Consider the following 17,508-nt stretch of genomic DNA (forward strand, 5'->3'; position numbering starts at 1 on the left):
TGCTTCCAAGCCCGACTCCCGTGTTTTCCTGAAGATTCTCTGAGCTCCTCACTATCCTTCAAAAAATCCTGTTTTTTGTTTTTGTTTTGTTTTTTGCTTAAAATAACCAGACTTAGTTTCTGTTGCTTATAACAAAGAACCTTGACTGACAAAAGTTATTTAGTTTGTTTGAGCACTTGCCATTTTAAGTAATGTTGCAGCCAACATCCTTGGACATAACTAGAAACATTTTGCAGGCTCTTGGCAGATATTACTAAATTATGCTCCAGAAAACTAGGAATTTTTAATGTCCCTTTTTGTAGTTTCCTATATTTTTTAGAGGTGATATTTCTTTGTAGATATATTGCAGGAGTGGACAAAAGCAGGTTTGTAGTTGTCTGTAATAAATAATACAATAACTAACAGTTTATAATGAATAAACTGTTTTGCATACTCACAACCATAAACCTACTTTTGCCCACTCTTGTATTTTCCCAGTGTTCATTTATTCATTCAACAAACACGAACACATACTATGTGTCAGGCACTATGCAAGGCCCTTAAAAATAAGTATGTATTCAACTAACTACAGCTGCACTGTCCAATGAACCCCTGCCCTGGCACATGCCGCATAATGACATTTCAGTGAACAACAAACCTCATATACACTGGTAGTCCCACAAAATTATAATGGAGCTGAAAAATTCCTTTTGTCTGGTGACACAGCCATTGTAAGGTCATAGCACAATGTATGAATGTGTTGTGACTCTCTCGGATACTCATGCTCTCAGCTGGAAATGCCAGGGACCACTTACCTGGGCCCCCGATGAGCTTCCTACAGACATCTTCCCTTTCTAAATCAGTGTTATGACTGGAATGACCCTTGTGGTTCTTGTTACAATTACCAGACGCCCTTCAGTGATAGCCGTTAGGAAACTATGAAGATAATGAATTTATTAGTAACAGGCCCTGGAATGTACAGGAATGCCAGGGACCACACAGCAATGTGGCTGGAAGGACTGGGGGGCGAGCAAAAGTTCACGTGCCAATCTGAGCACAGGGCTCTGTGGCAGACAGTTAGGCAGACGTGAGCAGAGCAAGGAGACAGGCCGGGGCAGAAAGCCCCAGTTGCTTAGCAATGAGCAAAACTGGGAAAACAAGGACTTCCCCCCAGGGTAACCTTTCCTCCCCTAGCATACTGCTGGCCCTGTGGTTTAGACCCCCTGACCTTTCATATTGCTGGTCAGGTGGTTTGGGCCTCCCCTGACCTTTCCTCCCCTGGCATGTCACTAGTCATGTGGCAGACCTCCTTGGAAGAGGAACTAAAGGCGGGAAGAGTGGCCTCCAGCAAGTCCCCTGCAGGCCCTTGCAGGGCCACTCCCTTGAGCACCGACCTTACGGTAACATCGAGGGCTCAGCTGTGTTTCAGCTTCAGGCTCAGCAAAGCCACAAAACCAGACAAGTGACACCATGGCTGACATCAGGACCAGCTGCACTGTCCAATGAACCCCTGCCCTGGCACTGACCAATCAGTAGAGACCATGACCCAGAAAGGACACGCCTGGAAAGCTGATGAATATTCTCTCTTGATGCTTCCAGATAAAAACCCTCAAGACAGAGGTGGACCCCTTTTGGCTTTCTGCAGAGCACTCCGATGCCTTTCGCCCACCGCTGCCCCCTCGGGCACACGTTCCTTGATGCTCTCTTTCTCCTAAGCTCCAGCGGCCCTTCTTTTACCTCTGTAACTTGTTTCCCGGGCCCATTTCTTCTACAGCTCACTTCTACCTCTGTGGCTTTCTAAATAAACTTTCTCTTCTAGTTTGAGTCTTGGCTCTGAATCCTTTCTTAGCCAGAACTTGAATACTGAGGTTGCTGAACCGAGGTCCGGTCTGACTCTGACGGTCTAACCCCTAGTTCTGCCCCACCCCTATCGGTTCTACTTGGGGTTCTGCTTTAACTGGAGTTGAGCATAAGGGCCTAAATGTAAGAGTGAGAATTTAAAGCTAAGGAAGAGAAAAAAAACCAAGTATCCCAGATAATCAGTTGACCTACAAAGAAGGCTGGGGAATGGCGGAGAAGAGGCCTGGCTCCTTCTCTAGTGGTGACTAGCAGGGGTTCCTTGAGATAACTTTCTCTGAACAGCCAGTGCAGCTGTTCTCAAAGGGCACCAGCCTGGTGTCCTGCAACTTAACTCGGTCCTGGCACTAACGGCCGGGGGTCAGCGCAGACCTCACAGGTGAAGGGCTCAGTCCCACAAGACTGCCCCCCAACTTCAGATGTCAATCCCAGGTGCCAAGTAGTTACCTGTCTTTCTGACCAACTGGCTATAAATAGGGGTTCCCACAACCTCTTCCTCAGGTTCGAGAGTTTACTAGAACAGCTCACAGAACTCAGGGAAACACATTTACTGGCTTAGTATAAAGGAGGTAACGGAGGTACGGATGAGCAGCCAGGTGGCAGGAGGATATCTGGGAGGTTCCCGAGTGCAGGGCCTTCTGCCCGTGGAACTGGGGTGGACCGCTGTCCTGACACTCGGGGTGTCCACCCACCTGAAGCTCTCTGAATCCCGTAGTTTAGGGGTACTTGTGGAGGCTTCACTGAGTGGATGGGATAAAGTATTAACTTAGTCTTCACCCCAGAGGATGGCAGGTGGGGCTGAAACTTTGAAGCTTCTAATTGTGCTTGATCTTTCCGGTGACCAGCCCCATCCCGGAGCCTCATTAGACCTAATTATGACTCCTATCACTCGGGAAATCCCAAGGGATTTAGGAGCTCTGTGTCAGACACCGGGAGTCAAAGATCAAATATCAGAACAAAAGACACTCCCAGCACCCCTAGCACTGAGGACATTACAACAACTTTAGAAGCTCTGTGTCAGGAACTGGGGGCAGAGACCAAACATATATTTCTTTTTATGTCACAGTGATTTGGCAGAAGTGCCCTTGCAGGTGTAATTAAGCGAAGGATCTGGAGATGAGATCATCCTGGATCAGAGTGGGCCCTAAATACAATGACAAGCGTCCTTGTAAGAGACAGCAAGTGAAAAGACAGAAACATACACAGGGTAGAAGGCCACGTGAAGACAGAGACAGAGGTTGGAGTGGCGCATCTTCACCCAGCAGACACCAGGGATTGCCAGCAGCCTCTAGAACCTAGGAAGGGGCATGAAAAAGATTTTCCCTCGGAGCATCCAGAAGGGATCAGCTCTGCCAGCCCCTTGTTTTGGGATTTCTGGTCTTCAAAACTGTGACAGAATACATTATTGCTACTTTATGCCATCTAGGCTGTGGCAGCCCCAGGCACTAAGGTGGGCCCTGAACCCCTCCCATGCACAATCTTCCCGGATCCTTGCCCCCTGGCTGCCTGGCATGGAGACAACCACTGGGGTGATCTTGCTAAGGCTGAGAGCCACAACGTGGAATGAGCCTGGACTTGTGAATCGCTGCTCAGAGGGGCAGGAGCCCCATTAGCTGTGGTGAACCTCTTTTCCGGATTTTTCTGTCATAGCACCCGAAGTTATCTTAATCACCCCCACCCCACACAGAGCAATAAAGCGACGTTCTGGTGCGCACAGCAGTCTTGCGGAGTGTACAGTTCCAGGCTGTTACTGAGGCCCCCACCTACAAATACACTGAAAAACCTGTTGTAAGAACCGGGAAGCTGAGAATCAGACCCTCTTCCTCCAAAAACCAAAACAAACAAAACAAAACTCGGAGCCAGGGTCCCAGCCTGCATGCAGCCCCCACCTTGCAGGTATCCCATTAAGTGGTCTCGCCCACCCCACCCATCTGGCCCGATGTACCAGCCGAGCCCATAGCAGGGAGTGGGAGGCAGCAGGGCAGGAAGGGATGTGAGATACTTTCCTGCTTCTGGTGGCAACACTGGAGGCCTTTGCTCTCCTTCAAGAGGAGACAGAGTTCCTGCAGCCAAGGAGGATGGGCCCAGAGCTAGGGTGCCCGGGGTGCCAACCCAGCAGCTCCACTGCCCAGCACTCCCTCCACCACCGCTCTGGTCACCAAGTGCAGTGTAAGTGGCTCTTTCTGGGGGAGCTTGGCCATGTGAACCTGATCTCTTCAGGTGTGACATGGCCTCTGTCCACACCAGCACTGAGCTCCTGGGAAGCCAGATGTCATCTATCAGACACTTGGCCCTGCTGTCCGAAGTTCATGGGAGCAATGTAGTGGAGAGTGCTGGAAGAGGAGGCTAAGGTCAGACTGCAAAGTCCCCGGAGCACTGTGGGAAGTTTGGACCCCACCCTGGGGTGAGGAGGTGACTCTCTGTAGTGGTTTGCAGATCCGTGTTTTAGAACACTAACTCAGGGCGGTGCCCGCAGGAAGACCACAGTGAATGCTTGTGTAGCTGAGGGAGAGCACTCAGTTCAATAGTCACCTAATCACGTAATGTGTTTCAGTTTCTCTCTCTCCCTCTCTCACACTCTCCCCCGCGGCTTCCCTGACTCCAAAAACAAGGACATTATAGATGGCTAGCTTCCAGTGGGCTCCCCAGACAGCAGATTCTATGCAGCGTTCTGCAGCACAAGAATCAGCCAATGAAGACAGAGGTCACTGAGGTAAGGACTGGAAGTGCCACATTCGATGTCAGAGAAAAGGCTGCATCAGCCGCACAGCTCAAGTCACATCATCTTCAATTTGCGCTCCTTGAGTGGAGGAGGCGTGGGGCCTTCGGCCAAGGACACTGGCTGGCGGCGCAGTCAGCAGGCGGCTCTGCCTGTCAGCTAACGCGGGAGAGACTTCAGCCAGTGAGGCTTCCCTGGAATAAAGTTTCCTTTTTATGTGTGTTTTTCTTCTTTCTCTTCCTTTTCTTGCCTGGCCTGAGAATGTTCTTGGAAGCCTGTGGTCCACAGAAGTGCTGAAGCGTCATTTGTACCAGCAATAAGTCCCTGAGCTCAGGTAGGAAATTGGAGGGAGAGTCCTGGGAAACAGCTTTTTGTGTCCATCCCTACTGGTCCAGCTCAGAGCTCGGCCCAGGGAAGGAGACAGAGGTGCATCACATGCTCTCCCTGCGCAGAGGTGAGGGAGTCCATCTACAGGAGCCGCCGTAACACCAGGGTAAGGGTCAAGATAACTGGAGGTCAGGATGGGTTAGCTGGGGCCTGAGGAGCTTAGGACAATGCATGTTCAGGAGAGACAGGTGCCAGTGTGAGGACAGAGACTTCTGAGAAAGCTTTGTGGAAAGGATGGGGTTCAAAGTAAATACCCCAATAAGGTGTGACATCTGATATCCCTGTGGTCCTACTAGAGGCCCAGGATGGACCAAATGGGGACAAAGATCCATTGGACAGAAACCCAGAGCTGCACAAATTCCAACTGCTTCCCCTGGCCCGAGGCTCAGGCTCTGGACCTCCATCCCCCTCCCTGACCTGCTGCTGCCTCCTGGGCAGGCCCTGTCCCTACGTCTGGGTTCCCCTCTGTCCTCTGAGACCTTCTGGGAGGGACACTTTCCAGCCGCCTGGACTCCATAGAAGCTTCCTTGCTCCACTCTGTATAAGAAACCTCAGGGCTTACTTAGTTCAAAAGAACAATGGATGACCCCTCTAGGAAACACCTGTGCTGAGTGCTGGCCCATGACCTTGGCAGCTGCCCCTGGAGGGGCTCAGCTGCTCCAAGGGAAGTACCTGCCTCCCAGACTCTACCCCAGGAACCTGGCCTGTCAGCTGCAGGCCTCGGAGCTCCAGCATCTGGGCGCCCGCCTTGCCCAGCGTTCCTATAGTCTCTACCATCTCAGGACAAAATGCCACTAAATAATCACTTAATAGGCTTAGAAGTTCCAAATTTGCAACCAGCCAACATACAGGTTTATTCTTTACATGAATTAGATGCCAAAAATTAAAAATCAGGACATTTGATATAAAAATCTAGATTTCCATTTAGAATGATGATGGTTGTATAACATTGTGAATGTAGTTAATGCCACTGAATTATATACATAAATAGACAACATGGTACAATTTTATGTTCTGTATATTTTACTACAATACAACATTTTTTTTTAAAATCTAGATTTCCAGCTTCTTTGAAGAATCAAACTATTTGGCAAAGTTGCGTCCCATGTGATGACGTTGGCACCTTGGCCCCCTTGCTTGTTTCCTACACGTGAGGCTTGGTTTCTTTACAGCATCTACCCAACCCTTCCCACAGCCATTTGGGTTTGAGGTCCTGGACTCACCCTTCCAAAAGAATCTGAAGATTGGAGGAAAGTGTCGTTGTCAGGGTGGCCAACTCCCATCCACCTGCCCAGCCTGTATTTTACCTTATCCCAGGGAAGAGACCCTGGACGTCAGGAACCCAGGTGTCTAGCGCCCTTCTTTGGGGATCCCCTGCTGCTCCATGGGCTCAGGTCTCTCCTGATTTGCCAGCACCCAACTATATCTCAGTGGTCAATTACATGGAAGGCCTGTTCTGTGAGTCTATCTTAGGGAACAGTAAAGAAGGAGGGAAGGGGAGACCTGGAGTCTCAGTGAGCAATCAGAGCAGAAGCAGCAGGGGCAGAGGGTGGGGCTGGGTGCATGAGAGGAAAGCAGACTGGGTCTCTGGTGCCTAGAGGCTGGCACTGGGAACCCTGAAGAGGAACCCTGTGATTTAGTAATTGAACCACATTATGGGTTGAATTGCTCACCCCCCCCAATTCATATGTCTTAACCCCAGTACCTATGAATGTGACCTTATTTGGAAATAGGGTTGTTGCAAATGTAATTAGTCAATTAAGGTTAGTAGGGTGGGGCCCTAATCCAATATGGTTGGTGCCCTCATCAAAAGGGAAAACATGGACACAGAGACAAACACACAGGGAGGACGCCATGTGAAGATGAAGGCAAAGATGTGATGATGCTTCTACAACATAAAGAACACCAGATGGCCAGCAAACCACCAGACGCAAGGGCTGAGGCATGGAGTAGATTCTCCCTCACAGAGTTGGAAGAAACCAACACTGCCAACACCTTATCTCAGACAACTGGCCTCCAGAACTGTGAGACAATAAATATCTCTTTAATCCACCCATTCTGTGGAACTTTGTTACAGCAGCTCTGGCAAACCAATACAGACTCATTCCAAATGGTTCCAGATGGGTCCTTCCCCTTTCTTTCCTGGAAATGAACATTAATGGTGAACAAGGTTTGTATATGCGCCTTGGAGAGAAAAGAGGAATTACTTCTAGACAAGAGGAGCAATGTGAGCAGCAACAAGCACCACAGGATGCTATTGCAATGGTGAGGGGAGGCGGGAGTTAGGTAATAATGCTGACATTTCTTGAGTGCCTCCTGTGTTAAATACTAATGAGTTTGACGTTAGTATTAATATCATGTTCGTGAGACACGTAAGAAAAACGTGGCTCAGAGAAGTTAAACAATATGGGCCAGATTAGGTGCATGGGGAAGCCAGGGTTTGAAGCCAGGAACATAATAGCTTGTTTTCAACTTTCCACGCAGAAGTTAAGTCTTGCCCTCATCTTCCAGTTGGCCCGGGATCCCTTGGGCATTTAGCCTGGAGTTGTGCTGAGTCTCCTAGGACCAGCCTGACTTGAAGCAATCCCTCCATATTAACCCCATTCCAAACACGGCCACTGGGTAGATTTAGTGCTAAGCCAGCCAAACCAGAACAGAGGAGCAAGGTCCTGGGCCAAGTTCCTGCTCCAAGTCTCTCCCACAGCGACTGGTGGCTACTGCCGAGGCCACCCAGGGGGGCTGTACGTGGGCCAGAAGATGCAGGGAGGCTTGAGCACAGCCGCACTTACTCCCATTGAAAAGGATCAACTGCACAGCCGCCGGAGAAAGCCTGAAAACAAAACCGAACGGTCCTTCAAACATTCAGACACAGAAAAAAAGGTTAAACGCCTCTTCACCCAAGCAACAGGCCTGGGGAGAAGAAGCCAGCCTGTAGCTTCAGCTTTAGCTCAAAGCATAGGACTCAACTGACTTGCCCGATCCTAGGGTTTTTATGATGAAACAGCTCATGTGTCACTCCGAAAACTGTGTGTATGAAGCTTTCCACAAGAATCTTCTGCTTGGTCTCTTGAAGCAGAGATCCCAAATAGGTCAGTCTTATACCCAGACAGGCTCCTTGTGGCTGGGGCATTTGAAATGCAGACATCATCATTCCCATAAACACTTACATGTTCTGCTCACCATGTGCCCGGCATCCCTGGTGCTTTATATGTGCTGATTCATTTCATCCTCACACTTAATCCTAACTTGACCTAAACCACACGGAGACCATGTTCCAAGACCTCCAGTGGATGCCTGAAATGGCAGATTGTACCAAGCTCTACATAGACTATGATAAATTTTAATTTATACATTAGGCACAGTAAGAGATTGATGACAATAACTAATAGTAAAAAGCATAATTATAACAATGTACTGTCATAAAGGTGATGTTATTGTGGTCTCTCTCAAAATCTCTTATTGTACTGCACTCACCTTCCTCTTGGTCGTGATGTAAGATAACAAAAGGCCTACAGGATGAGACACAGTCAGGGGAAGGACACAGGCATTATTTCGCAGCATTAGGCTACTATCGACCTTCTGAAGACACATCGGAAGGACGGCCATCTGATCCTGAATCATTGAGCCACGATGATGTAGATGGCTGGGGAAATTTAATGTTTTCAGACCACAGTTGACCATGGGTAACTGAAACCACAGACATGGAGCAAAGGATAAGGGGTGGCTGCTCTGTGTGTGTGTGTCCTCAAGGGTTCTCTTCCTTTGGAGAACCCGCATAGACTGGCTCTTTTCATTCGATCGGGGCTGTTTCCCTGATGCCTTCTCCAGGGCACAGCTACCTGTGCAGAAAATTAGAGGCTGCTCTCTCTGAGGACCAACTCTAAGGCATGTTTCAACTCAAGCTGGACAGAAAAATACCAGGACTGGGGTAAGACCCCAGAACAATATCAGTAAGACATCTCTAGAAGAAAGGCTTCCCTCAAGGTGTCCCTTGATGTTGCCTTCCAAGAGTTCTGCTACCTCCAAGGCTTCGCTCACTGCACAGTGCCTTGTGAAAGTCCCCATTTGTGTCCCTGCTTCATTCTGATGTCCTCCACAGAGAAAGGGTGAGGGGAGTGCTGAGGCGACATTTCTCAGCCACGCCAGGCTGGGGGATCAGAATCACGGGAGGGCCTCAGTGAGCCTTGTGTTGGCCCATCTTGCTCAGATTTCTTCTCTTCCCTGTTGAAGATACAACCACCAGACCTAGATGCCATGAGGCTCTTTCAGAATTTGTACTGTGTAGTAAATGGCCGGCTACCCTAGCGGTGAGTTTGGGAATAAGGAAAAGGTAGTCTTGAGCTTTTCATCGCCTTTGTCTGTGTCCTCAGGTCACGTAACAACTTCCTAATTGTTTCCCCCCCCCCCCCCCCAAATCGCACAGGCGTCCTCCTGGTTCAACTTGCAGTCTGACAGGGTTTAGCGAGCCCTCGCTGTGTGTTGGGCATGGCGTTCGATGCTGGGGACGCAGCAGTGTGAGCACGGCCCACGGGGCCCTTGTCCTCACGGAGCTCTACAGTCCAGAGAAAAAGACATTAAGCAACTTTAGTAAAGGGCAATGATTATTATGACAGAGGACATGCCAAGGTAAGAAAGCAGGGAAATTCTCCCAGCTAAAAAAATATATGTGGAGGCTCAGGGCTTGGCACAACACAGAGAATGGGGTGGAAAGTGGTGTGGGAGGTCGGTAGAAGCCCAATGGTTCAGAGGCTTCTAGATCTGCTCAGGACACTTCAGCTGCCACTTGCCACCTGTGGCCACTGACACTTGAAAGGTTGTCAGTCCCCATCGAGATGTGCTGTGAGCGTATAATCCATACTGGATTTTTAGTTTAGTACCAAGAAATGTAATATATCTCATCATCAATTTTATAGTGGTCATATGTTGAAATGATAGTATTTTGGATATACTGGGTTAAAAAAATAGGTTGAATCATATGGAATTTCCATCTTTTTCAGTCAAAAATGATTGAATATTGAACGAGCTAACAAGGGCCAAATTGGAGTAACCGACTTACAAAATGTAGACTTGTAACTCAAAGACTGACATAAATATCCCCAAGTCGATACTGACACAAGTAACTAAATGCATGAAGAAATAGGAGAGAAGCAACAACTCTTACAGAAGAATTCCAGTTAATAAATAAGTTAGAAAATAGGAAATCACCATTAGTATACCAGTTATAGGGGAACTCAGATGCAACGTGGCTCCAGCAGTAAAGGCTTCTGGGAAATGTTGGGCTTGCTGTGTATGTAACCTTCTGTGACTGTTTAACTCTCTGTAGCCTCAGGCATGTCTGACTACCCAGCAAACCTGAATGCCACCCGAAGATAAACGTCTTGCCCCCCAGAAAGGAGATCAATGAATGTATAGAGTGTGGATAACTACCTGATGGTATCTGGTAACTTAGACATGCATTGTTCTTTCTGGAGGTCTAAGGTCTACGTGACCACCCACCACCTGCTGTTACTATTAATCCCCTATAGAAAGGAGACCTTGTCTTGGGCAGGGTGGGGGGGGGGGTTGTGGATTCCCCCAGCCGACCACCACTGGGAGCAGCTGCTTCGCCTGTGTATGTGTTTCTCCTACTAAAGCTCTTACAGTTTTGAATTAGGCTACATGTCCGTTCTTCAGAATAGATCCTGAATGTAGACTTTTGGGGCTTTTCCCCAACAACAGTAATGACTGCCTCAGGCAAGATCCACTTAAAGATACTGAGGGGCAAAAGTTTAAGAAACAAGGTTACTGGCATAGTCTCCAAATAATAATTATAAAGAGAAAAATAGTCAGTTTACAGTGGACAATTCCAACAGGTATCACTTAGCCAGGTGATCATGAGTAACGCCACCAGTAATAGACAGACGTTATGTTTTTCTTGATAGGACGCACTGAGGACGTTATTACTCTTTATCTTCCCAATTAACACATAGCCTTAATCTCATCATGAAAAAACATCAGGCAAACCCCAAATGAGGGGCATTCTATAAAAGAATTGTTCAAAAGTACTGTTCCAAAGACACAAGAACCACCACAGACTGGAAGAAACTGGAGATACAAAACGAGATGCAATTTGAGATCCTGGATTGGGTCCTGTAATAGAAGAACCACGTTAGCAGAAAAACTAGTGAAAACCAAGTAAGTCCTCTACTTTACTTAATGGTATTGTACCAAAATTAATTTCTTAGTTGTGAAGTGTTCTGTGGCTATGTAAGGTATTCTACGGGAAGCTGGATGAAGGGTAAATAGGAACTACACTTGCAACTTTCTCCGAGTCTAAAATTTTCTGAATAATGATCTGTTGAAAGAAACCTGAATGGCAGCAATTCCATATACTCCAACTTAGTATGTCGGTTAAGAGAAAACCAAAACTGAATTGCTAAAGCTATACTAATGCATTGTCGTGACATGCTGCAAGTGTACCCATTTTGGGGCAACTGTGCCTCAAGATCAGAGCCTGCATAAACATTCAACTCAAACACTACTCTATTCAAATGATTCCATCTGCAATATTTGTAAGGAAAAGTCTCGGATGCCAACTAGGACTGGGAAGAACACAGCAGTGGCTGGCACATCGCCACTGGCTGTCACTACAAGGCACCGAGCACGGGGTCAGCTACCTTCCTCCCTTCCCACTTCTGACCTGCCATCATGAGGAAGTCTGGTGGTTAGGATGGTCCAGTTTCCCAACACAGAAGCTGCACAATGGCAAGGTCTCCCCCCAGCAGCTATGTTGTAATTAGGTGGCATTAAGCTTCCAGGAAAAGAGGTGTGTCCTGCAACTGGTGCCAAGTAAGTGCATTGCCCCTTACCATGGATGGTTCAACAGTGACCCGGACTAGGTCAAAGGCGAAGTTAGACACCGTGGAAGATGTCCTCTCAGCACCACGAGGGGATTTCAGAGCAACTAAAACAGTAATCTCCAAAATTGCACTCAGTGCAACATTTACAGCTCCTGGTTCGTTTTAGTGATGAGTGACTAGCGAGTGTTCCTTTACATAGGTGGGTTAACTTTCATGCAGCTTAAGTACCAGTTATGTTTATTGCATTTGAGGTATCATTTAATGGTCTGAGCTAGTCTAACTTCTGGAGGTGAACAATTTAGTCTTTATTTAATAAGTCAGGCTTCTTTTCATTTGCCACAGCAGTCTCATTGCTTATAATTATTCACTGTAGTACCTTTAACTTAATGCTACTTAAGGCTTTGTTGAGAGCCAGAACTATATTTCAACCCCAAATCATCAAAACGTCCAAGAATGTTTAAAAATTAAAGTGTACTGGGCAAGCTCTTACATTGTCTAAACAGACAGACACCTGGCTTCACTTTGTGTACGCCCTAGAGAGAGAGTCGTATGTTAACGATACACTGCGGCAGTCCTAAAGTGAAATGAGGCTCTTAGAGAAGTTCAGACACTAAGTCCTTTGATAATACCGTAAGTGATTAATGTCAAGGTTAGAGAATGGTTCTCAACAAATGCTATCAACCAGGTATATATACCAAAAGAAATTCTTTATTGTAAACAAGATATAAAGTACAACAAAAGAAATATTGTGCAAATTGTAAATCACAAGGATTTTTGACTAAAAGAAAACTTTTCCAAGGGTCCAAGAGTTTGGATATCAGAAATCTAGACCCAATATAGAGAAAAATGTTAAATGGGTAGATATAGGGACATTATTTCACTATATAGTTTAAACAATTTACTTTTGTTTTACCACTGTGTATATTATCCACTACACAACAGAATATAACAGAAATACTGTTAACAAAAGTGAATGTTCTAGTAATTTTTCTACACATCTAGTTCCACATCCCCCGATAAACCTCCTATAAATTAACAGGTCGTTGTCTGTCCATTGTGAACAACGGTCATTAACTTTCTAATTCCATAAAGCACGTGTTATGTCCTCACAACACGAGGACACTTTACTGATGACGTATGCCATCTTTTACAAGAAGTTATCTAAAATTCTTCATATCCCTTCTTTACAATATATATTTTCATTTTTGAAACTTTTTTCTAAACAAAGTGCAGTGTATCTTAAGTCTCTAGAGAAAACACATTGGTATACAATTTTCAAATCTACACAAGAAACTGCAGGCAAACTAATGTTCAAAGCATAATAAAATGCCTAGATATAGTCATTTGTTAAACTTTCAAAACAAATGCAGAAAAATTGTAGCTACACTTCAAAGCAATTAATTACTGAGGATTCCAAATCTTTGGGCCCTCTGTAGCAATATACAGCTCATCAATTCCAAATGTCAGCAATTCTGTAAAAATGCTAGGCCTATTTAACAACTGTGTCCACAAAGTTGACTGGAAAGACTAGGAATAGTAAACAAGAGAACTCTAGGAAAAGATGACAATATTTATAATAATAAAAATCGATTTTCTATCTCCATCTCTGTACCGTATGTTGATTTCCAGTCTCTATACTCTTGAAACCAGTGCTCTAGAAGAATCACATTGAACAGCTGGTCTCAAGTATAAGTGGCAAAAGTAAAGTAACAAATTATGCACACAAATTCAACATCTGTGCCGCCTGTGCTGACCTCATCTGAAACCTTCAAAAAATATTTAGAGTAAAAGCTTCCTCGTCTCGCTCATGTGGTAACAAGTGAATCCTGACACTCTGTGATGTGCCCGTGACCACAGCACTTCTTTCATCTAACCCCGTCCGGGCTTCTCCCCAAGCTGTGGGGCTTCTGCTCTCAGCCCGCACTCGAGGGCCACAGGCTTGCAGTGGAAACATTCTTTTATCACCACTGGCTCCCAACTGCGACCAAAGTTAGTTCTGAGTCTTCAGCTTCTGATCTGTCACTGTGTGGGAGCAGCAGGTGGAGGTAGGGCAATGTCATTCAACTTGCTCACTTCCATCTGCCAGTTTGGTAGCTTCTTGGCTGACAGATGACGCCGGGCATGCTTGGTCAAGTGGTCACTCCTCATGAACCGACGGTCACACATAGGACAGGCAAATTTCTTCTCACCTGTGTGGGTTCGTCGGTGTCTGGACAGTTCATCAGAACGAGCAAACCTTCTTTCACAACCTTTCCAGCTACAGCTAAAAGGCTTTTCTCCTGAAACCAAAAATTCAGATCATTACTATGCATTTACTAAATCCCTGTAAACTACACCTAATTATATCTAAAGTCAATACGTTTTTTAAGAGCTATTGAATTAATGAACTGTCAAGTAAGTACTACAGATGTACCCACTATTTTCAACTTTCACCGCCACACTGACAAAAGCCTTCCCTTTATAAAAGGGGCCCAAAACAAAAACGTTCTTGGACTTCAACTATATTACAAAGGCTTTACAAATGATTTACTTAAAAAACTTTATTAAAGTAGCTACTCAAGTCATTTAAAGAAACACCACTTGAGAAACTAAAACAAAACACCTTAATGAAATCTTTTAGGAGCTTGCACAGGTTAAATATCATCCACTGGCTCATATACGAGTTCTTCCTTAATATGCCTGGTTTACATTTATGATCACTACCAAAAAAAAAATTCATCTAAATTTCTATGACATAAATAAGAAACGGTTGGTACCTGTATGTGTTCTCATGTGGGCCTTCAGATGAGAACTTTTGAAGTACGTCTTGCCACATCCTGGATGGCTACAGATGTGACTTCTTATCCTCGATGAGTCAATCTGAGGAGTGACTTTCGCTGTCGAGGGGGAAAACCCCGGAGCAGGGGCAATGGGGGAGAGTCTGGTGCCATTTGGGCTCACTACCGCAGGCTTTGGGTTCTGGACAACTGGCTGGGGTACGACAAACATGACAGCGCCTTTGGGCACCTGAGTGCCCATGAACACAACAGGTGGGCAGACCGCTGGTGGCTGACTAGGTGGAGTGCTGGGAACAACTGTTGTCACAACAGGGCTATTTGCAGGGAGGGGAACCATCTGACAGATGACCGGCATAGGTGGCACTCCCCCTGGTGCTACTGCTGCAGGTGGAGAAACCAATACTGACTTTTGTTGGGGGGACACAGGGGCTGGCTGAGATCTACAGATGACTGTCTCTGAGGAAGGCACAGAAAAGTCATAAAGCACAGCACTTGCTTTCTCATCAACATCTGCTACTGCGCTTCTCTCACATTTCGATCTGTTTGGTGACACAGCTGCACAAGGTATGTTTTTTCTTGCAGCCTCAACACCTAGGTGGGTTCTTCTTTGAAAAGAATTGTCCTGACAATTGAGGATGCTGGCTGCTTTCACTGGGCAGGATCGGTGGTTACACAGCTGGGCATCAGCTGTATGACGAATCACACTTGTTGCCTGAGCCTTGGGGAATTTAGGGACAGGTACTGTGCTCTTATCTTCCTCTTTTAAAGGTGCAGCAAAGTGAGGCTTGGAAGTATCTGAGAATGATTTGAGGTGTCCGGTAGATGGCGCTGGTGCCATCAAATTTGACACTTGAGAGGGCTCAAAGTCGGAAGGACTGTAAGGTGGAGTCAAACACTACAAAGAAATACACAGGCAACAGTTTGAGAAACTGAAGAATCCATTATAAAAATTATAAGAAAGTATATCATTTACAGTCATGTTTAAAAACAACAATACTTACAAATGCTGGGATCGCATGGAAATCAGGTGTACCTGGGAGCAGATTCTCTTCCTCTGACATATCAGATACTGGTGTAACAGGTCTGTTTTCAATGTATTTCTTAAAATCAGACTTCCAACTGCAGCTCATTGACATAAGTGCTTCTACAGCTTCAAAATCACTTTTCTCTGCAGTTTTGTTCCAGGAATACATACTCTCTTTGGATCTTTCAGAGATCATTTCCATTCTTTCCTCCTATAGGGGGAAAAAAAAAGATTAAATGCTTTTAAGCATGTATTAATTACACTGTACAATTTTTCCTTTTTTTGCTATTTGCAAAACTTTCCAAATTAAAATGTGAAATAATTTTTCTCTCATCCCACTCTGCTGGTAGTGGTAATAAAAACCTTCCTCATTCTTCCTCTCACATTTTTGCTTGAACACTCGATATCCCCGCCAGGGAGAAAGGAGCATGTGATTATCATTAAAAGGACCAAGGCCAAAGGCCATCATGCACTTTGTGAGCCAAAAAAAGAGAAGCTCTAGGCTTAGAAGAAAAAAAAGTTGTATGCTCTTTCCAGAGCAGCCACTTGCAACTGGGGTCAGAGAAAATAACTAGGGGTGTGCTCCACAGAAGTTTTCTTTTTTCAAGACTCTCTTTAAAAAGGAAATGCAGTAGACAGAGCCCTAGCTTGTTCATATGGGCCTGACCTTTGAAAAGTCACTTTGTGCTTTGTGATAAAATCAACAGAACAAAAAAATCTTCCAAATCTCTTTCAAATTAATGTATTAGGCTATTTGAAATTAACTTTTTAAAAAACTTAGTTATCTAGGGTAAAGAGAAATAAAAGTGAAATATGTGGAAAAATCCCAAAACTTTTAGGTAAGTTTCAATTCCTTCATGTTTGTGTTCCCTTTCAGTGGATCTATTTTAACACAATGGTTTGCTGTTCACAAACTATGACCAGCTAGTGCAATAGTACTAAAAAATGGATAATCAGAAAGTTTATCAATTCTGCTCGGAATTTGCAAAAATCTTGGCTGTGAGTAGTTTCTAATAGTCAAATCAAACAGTATTTTAATTTTTTTAAAGAACTGCTTGATGACAAGAGTAACAGCACATGCTTTGTATTCATATGTACAGCTCCTACCAAGTATTCAATGCTTCATGTTAAAGTTCCATAAACTGCACTTTATAAATACTGGTACTACCCCCCCTCATTTTCCATTAATGAGATCCCAGTCTTTCTCTCAAACCAGAGATTGTGAAAAAAAAATTGAAAAAGATTTTTTAAGTTACAAGGTATTATTCTCAACGCTCATTTTTAAAAAGGCATAAACCCTTTGGGTTGGAATACTTAGAAAACCAGCCATTGCTCTAAATATATGGCTAACAGTGCAATTGCATAATCGAGCACGCCTTTACGTAAGCTGCAATGGACAGCGCACGTACGTGTAAAAGCTGCCAATGCAAAGGAAGGAAAAAGAGAAAAGGCAGGCAGCAGGGAAGAGGAGTGTGAGCTGGAAGAGAAGCGGGGAGGACAGGAAAGGGAGTGGGGCGGGAGGGAGGAAAGGGAAGCGCGGGCGGAGGCGCAGGCGGGGGAGGCAGACGAGGAGGGGGACGCAGACGAGGGGCGGAGGCAGACGGCGGGGGAGATCCTCGCTGGCGGGGACAGACGGATGGGGCCGCCCTAACCTCAATGAGGCTCCTGGGTGAGTCACTGGGAACATTCCTCGCAGCTCGCACGTCCCAGCATCCCTGCCCCCGCCATAGGCCAGCCAGGCTGGCGGCCCCGGCCGCGATTGGCTGGGCTGCCAGGGCGGGGGCGGTGGGAGGAGGGGGCGAGGCATGTGAACAAAGCGTGATCAGCGGCTGCTCCCGGCAGCGCAGGAAACGTGAACTGGGAATTGCCGCGCCGTCACCTTTCACCTACTTCCTGAGCTCTCGGCCCCCGCCCTCGCGCCAGCCC

At 46.0% G+C, this 17,508-nt stretch overlaps 1 protein-coding gene across 1 annotated transcript; it reads right to left on the reverse strand.

Moving 5' to 3' along the window:
• Positions 1–12,473: 12,473 nt before the first annotated feature.
• KLF10 (KLF transcription factor 10) lies at positions 12,474–15,793 on the reverse strand (the record flags this gene model as incomplete). The annotated part of the gene is given in 3 exon segments (XM_053930267.1): positions 12,474–14,060; positions 14,538–15,453; positions 15,560–15,793. Coding segments are annotated over 3 exon segments (1,410 nt in total), but the record flags the coding sequence as incomplete, so codon positions are not given.
• Positions 15,794–17,508: the final 1,715 nt, after the last annotated feature.

This window comes from Desmodus rotundus, chromosome 8, assembly GCF_022682495.2.
Source record: "Desmodus rotundus isolate HL8 chromosome 8, HLdesRot8A.1, whole genome shotgun sequence".
NCBI lineage: Eukaryota > Metazoa > Chordata > Mammalia > Chiroptera > Phyllostomidae > Desmodus > Desmodus rotundus.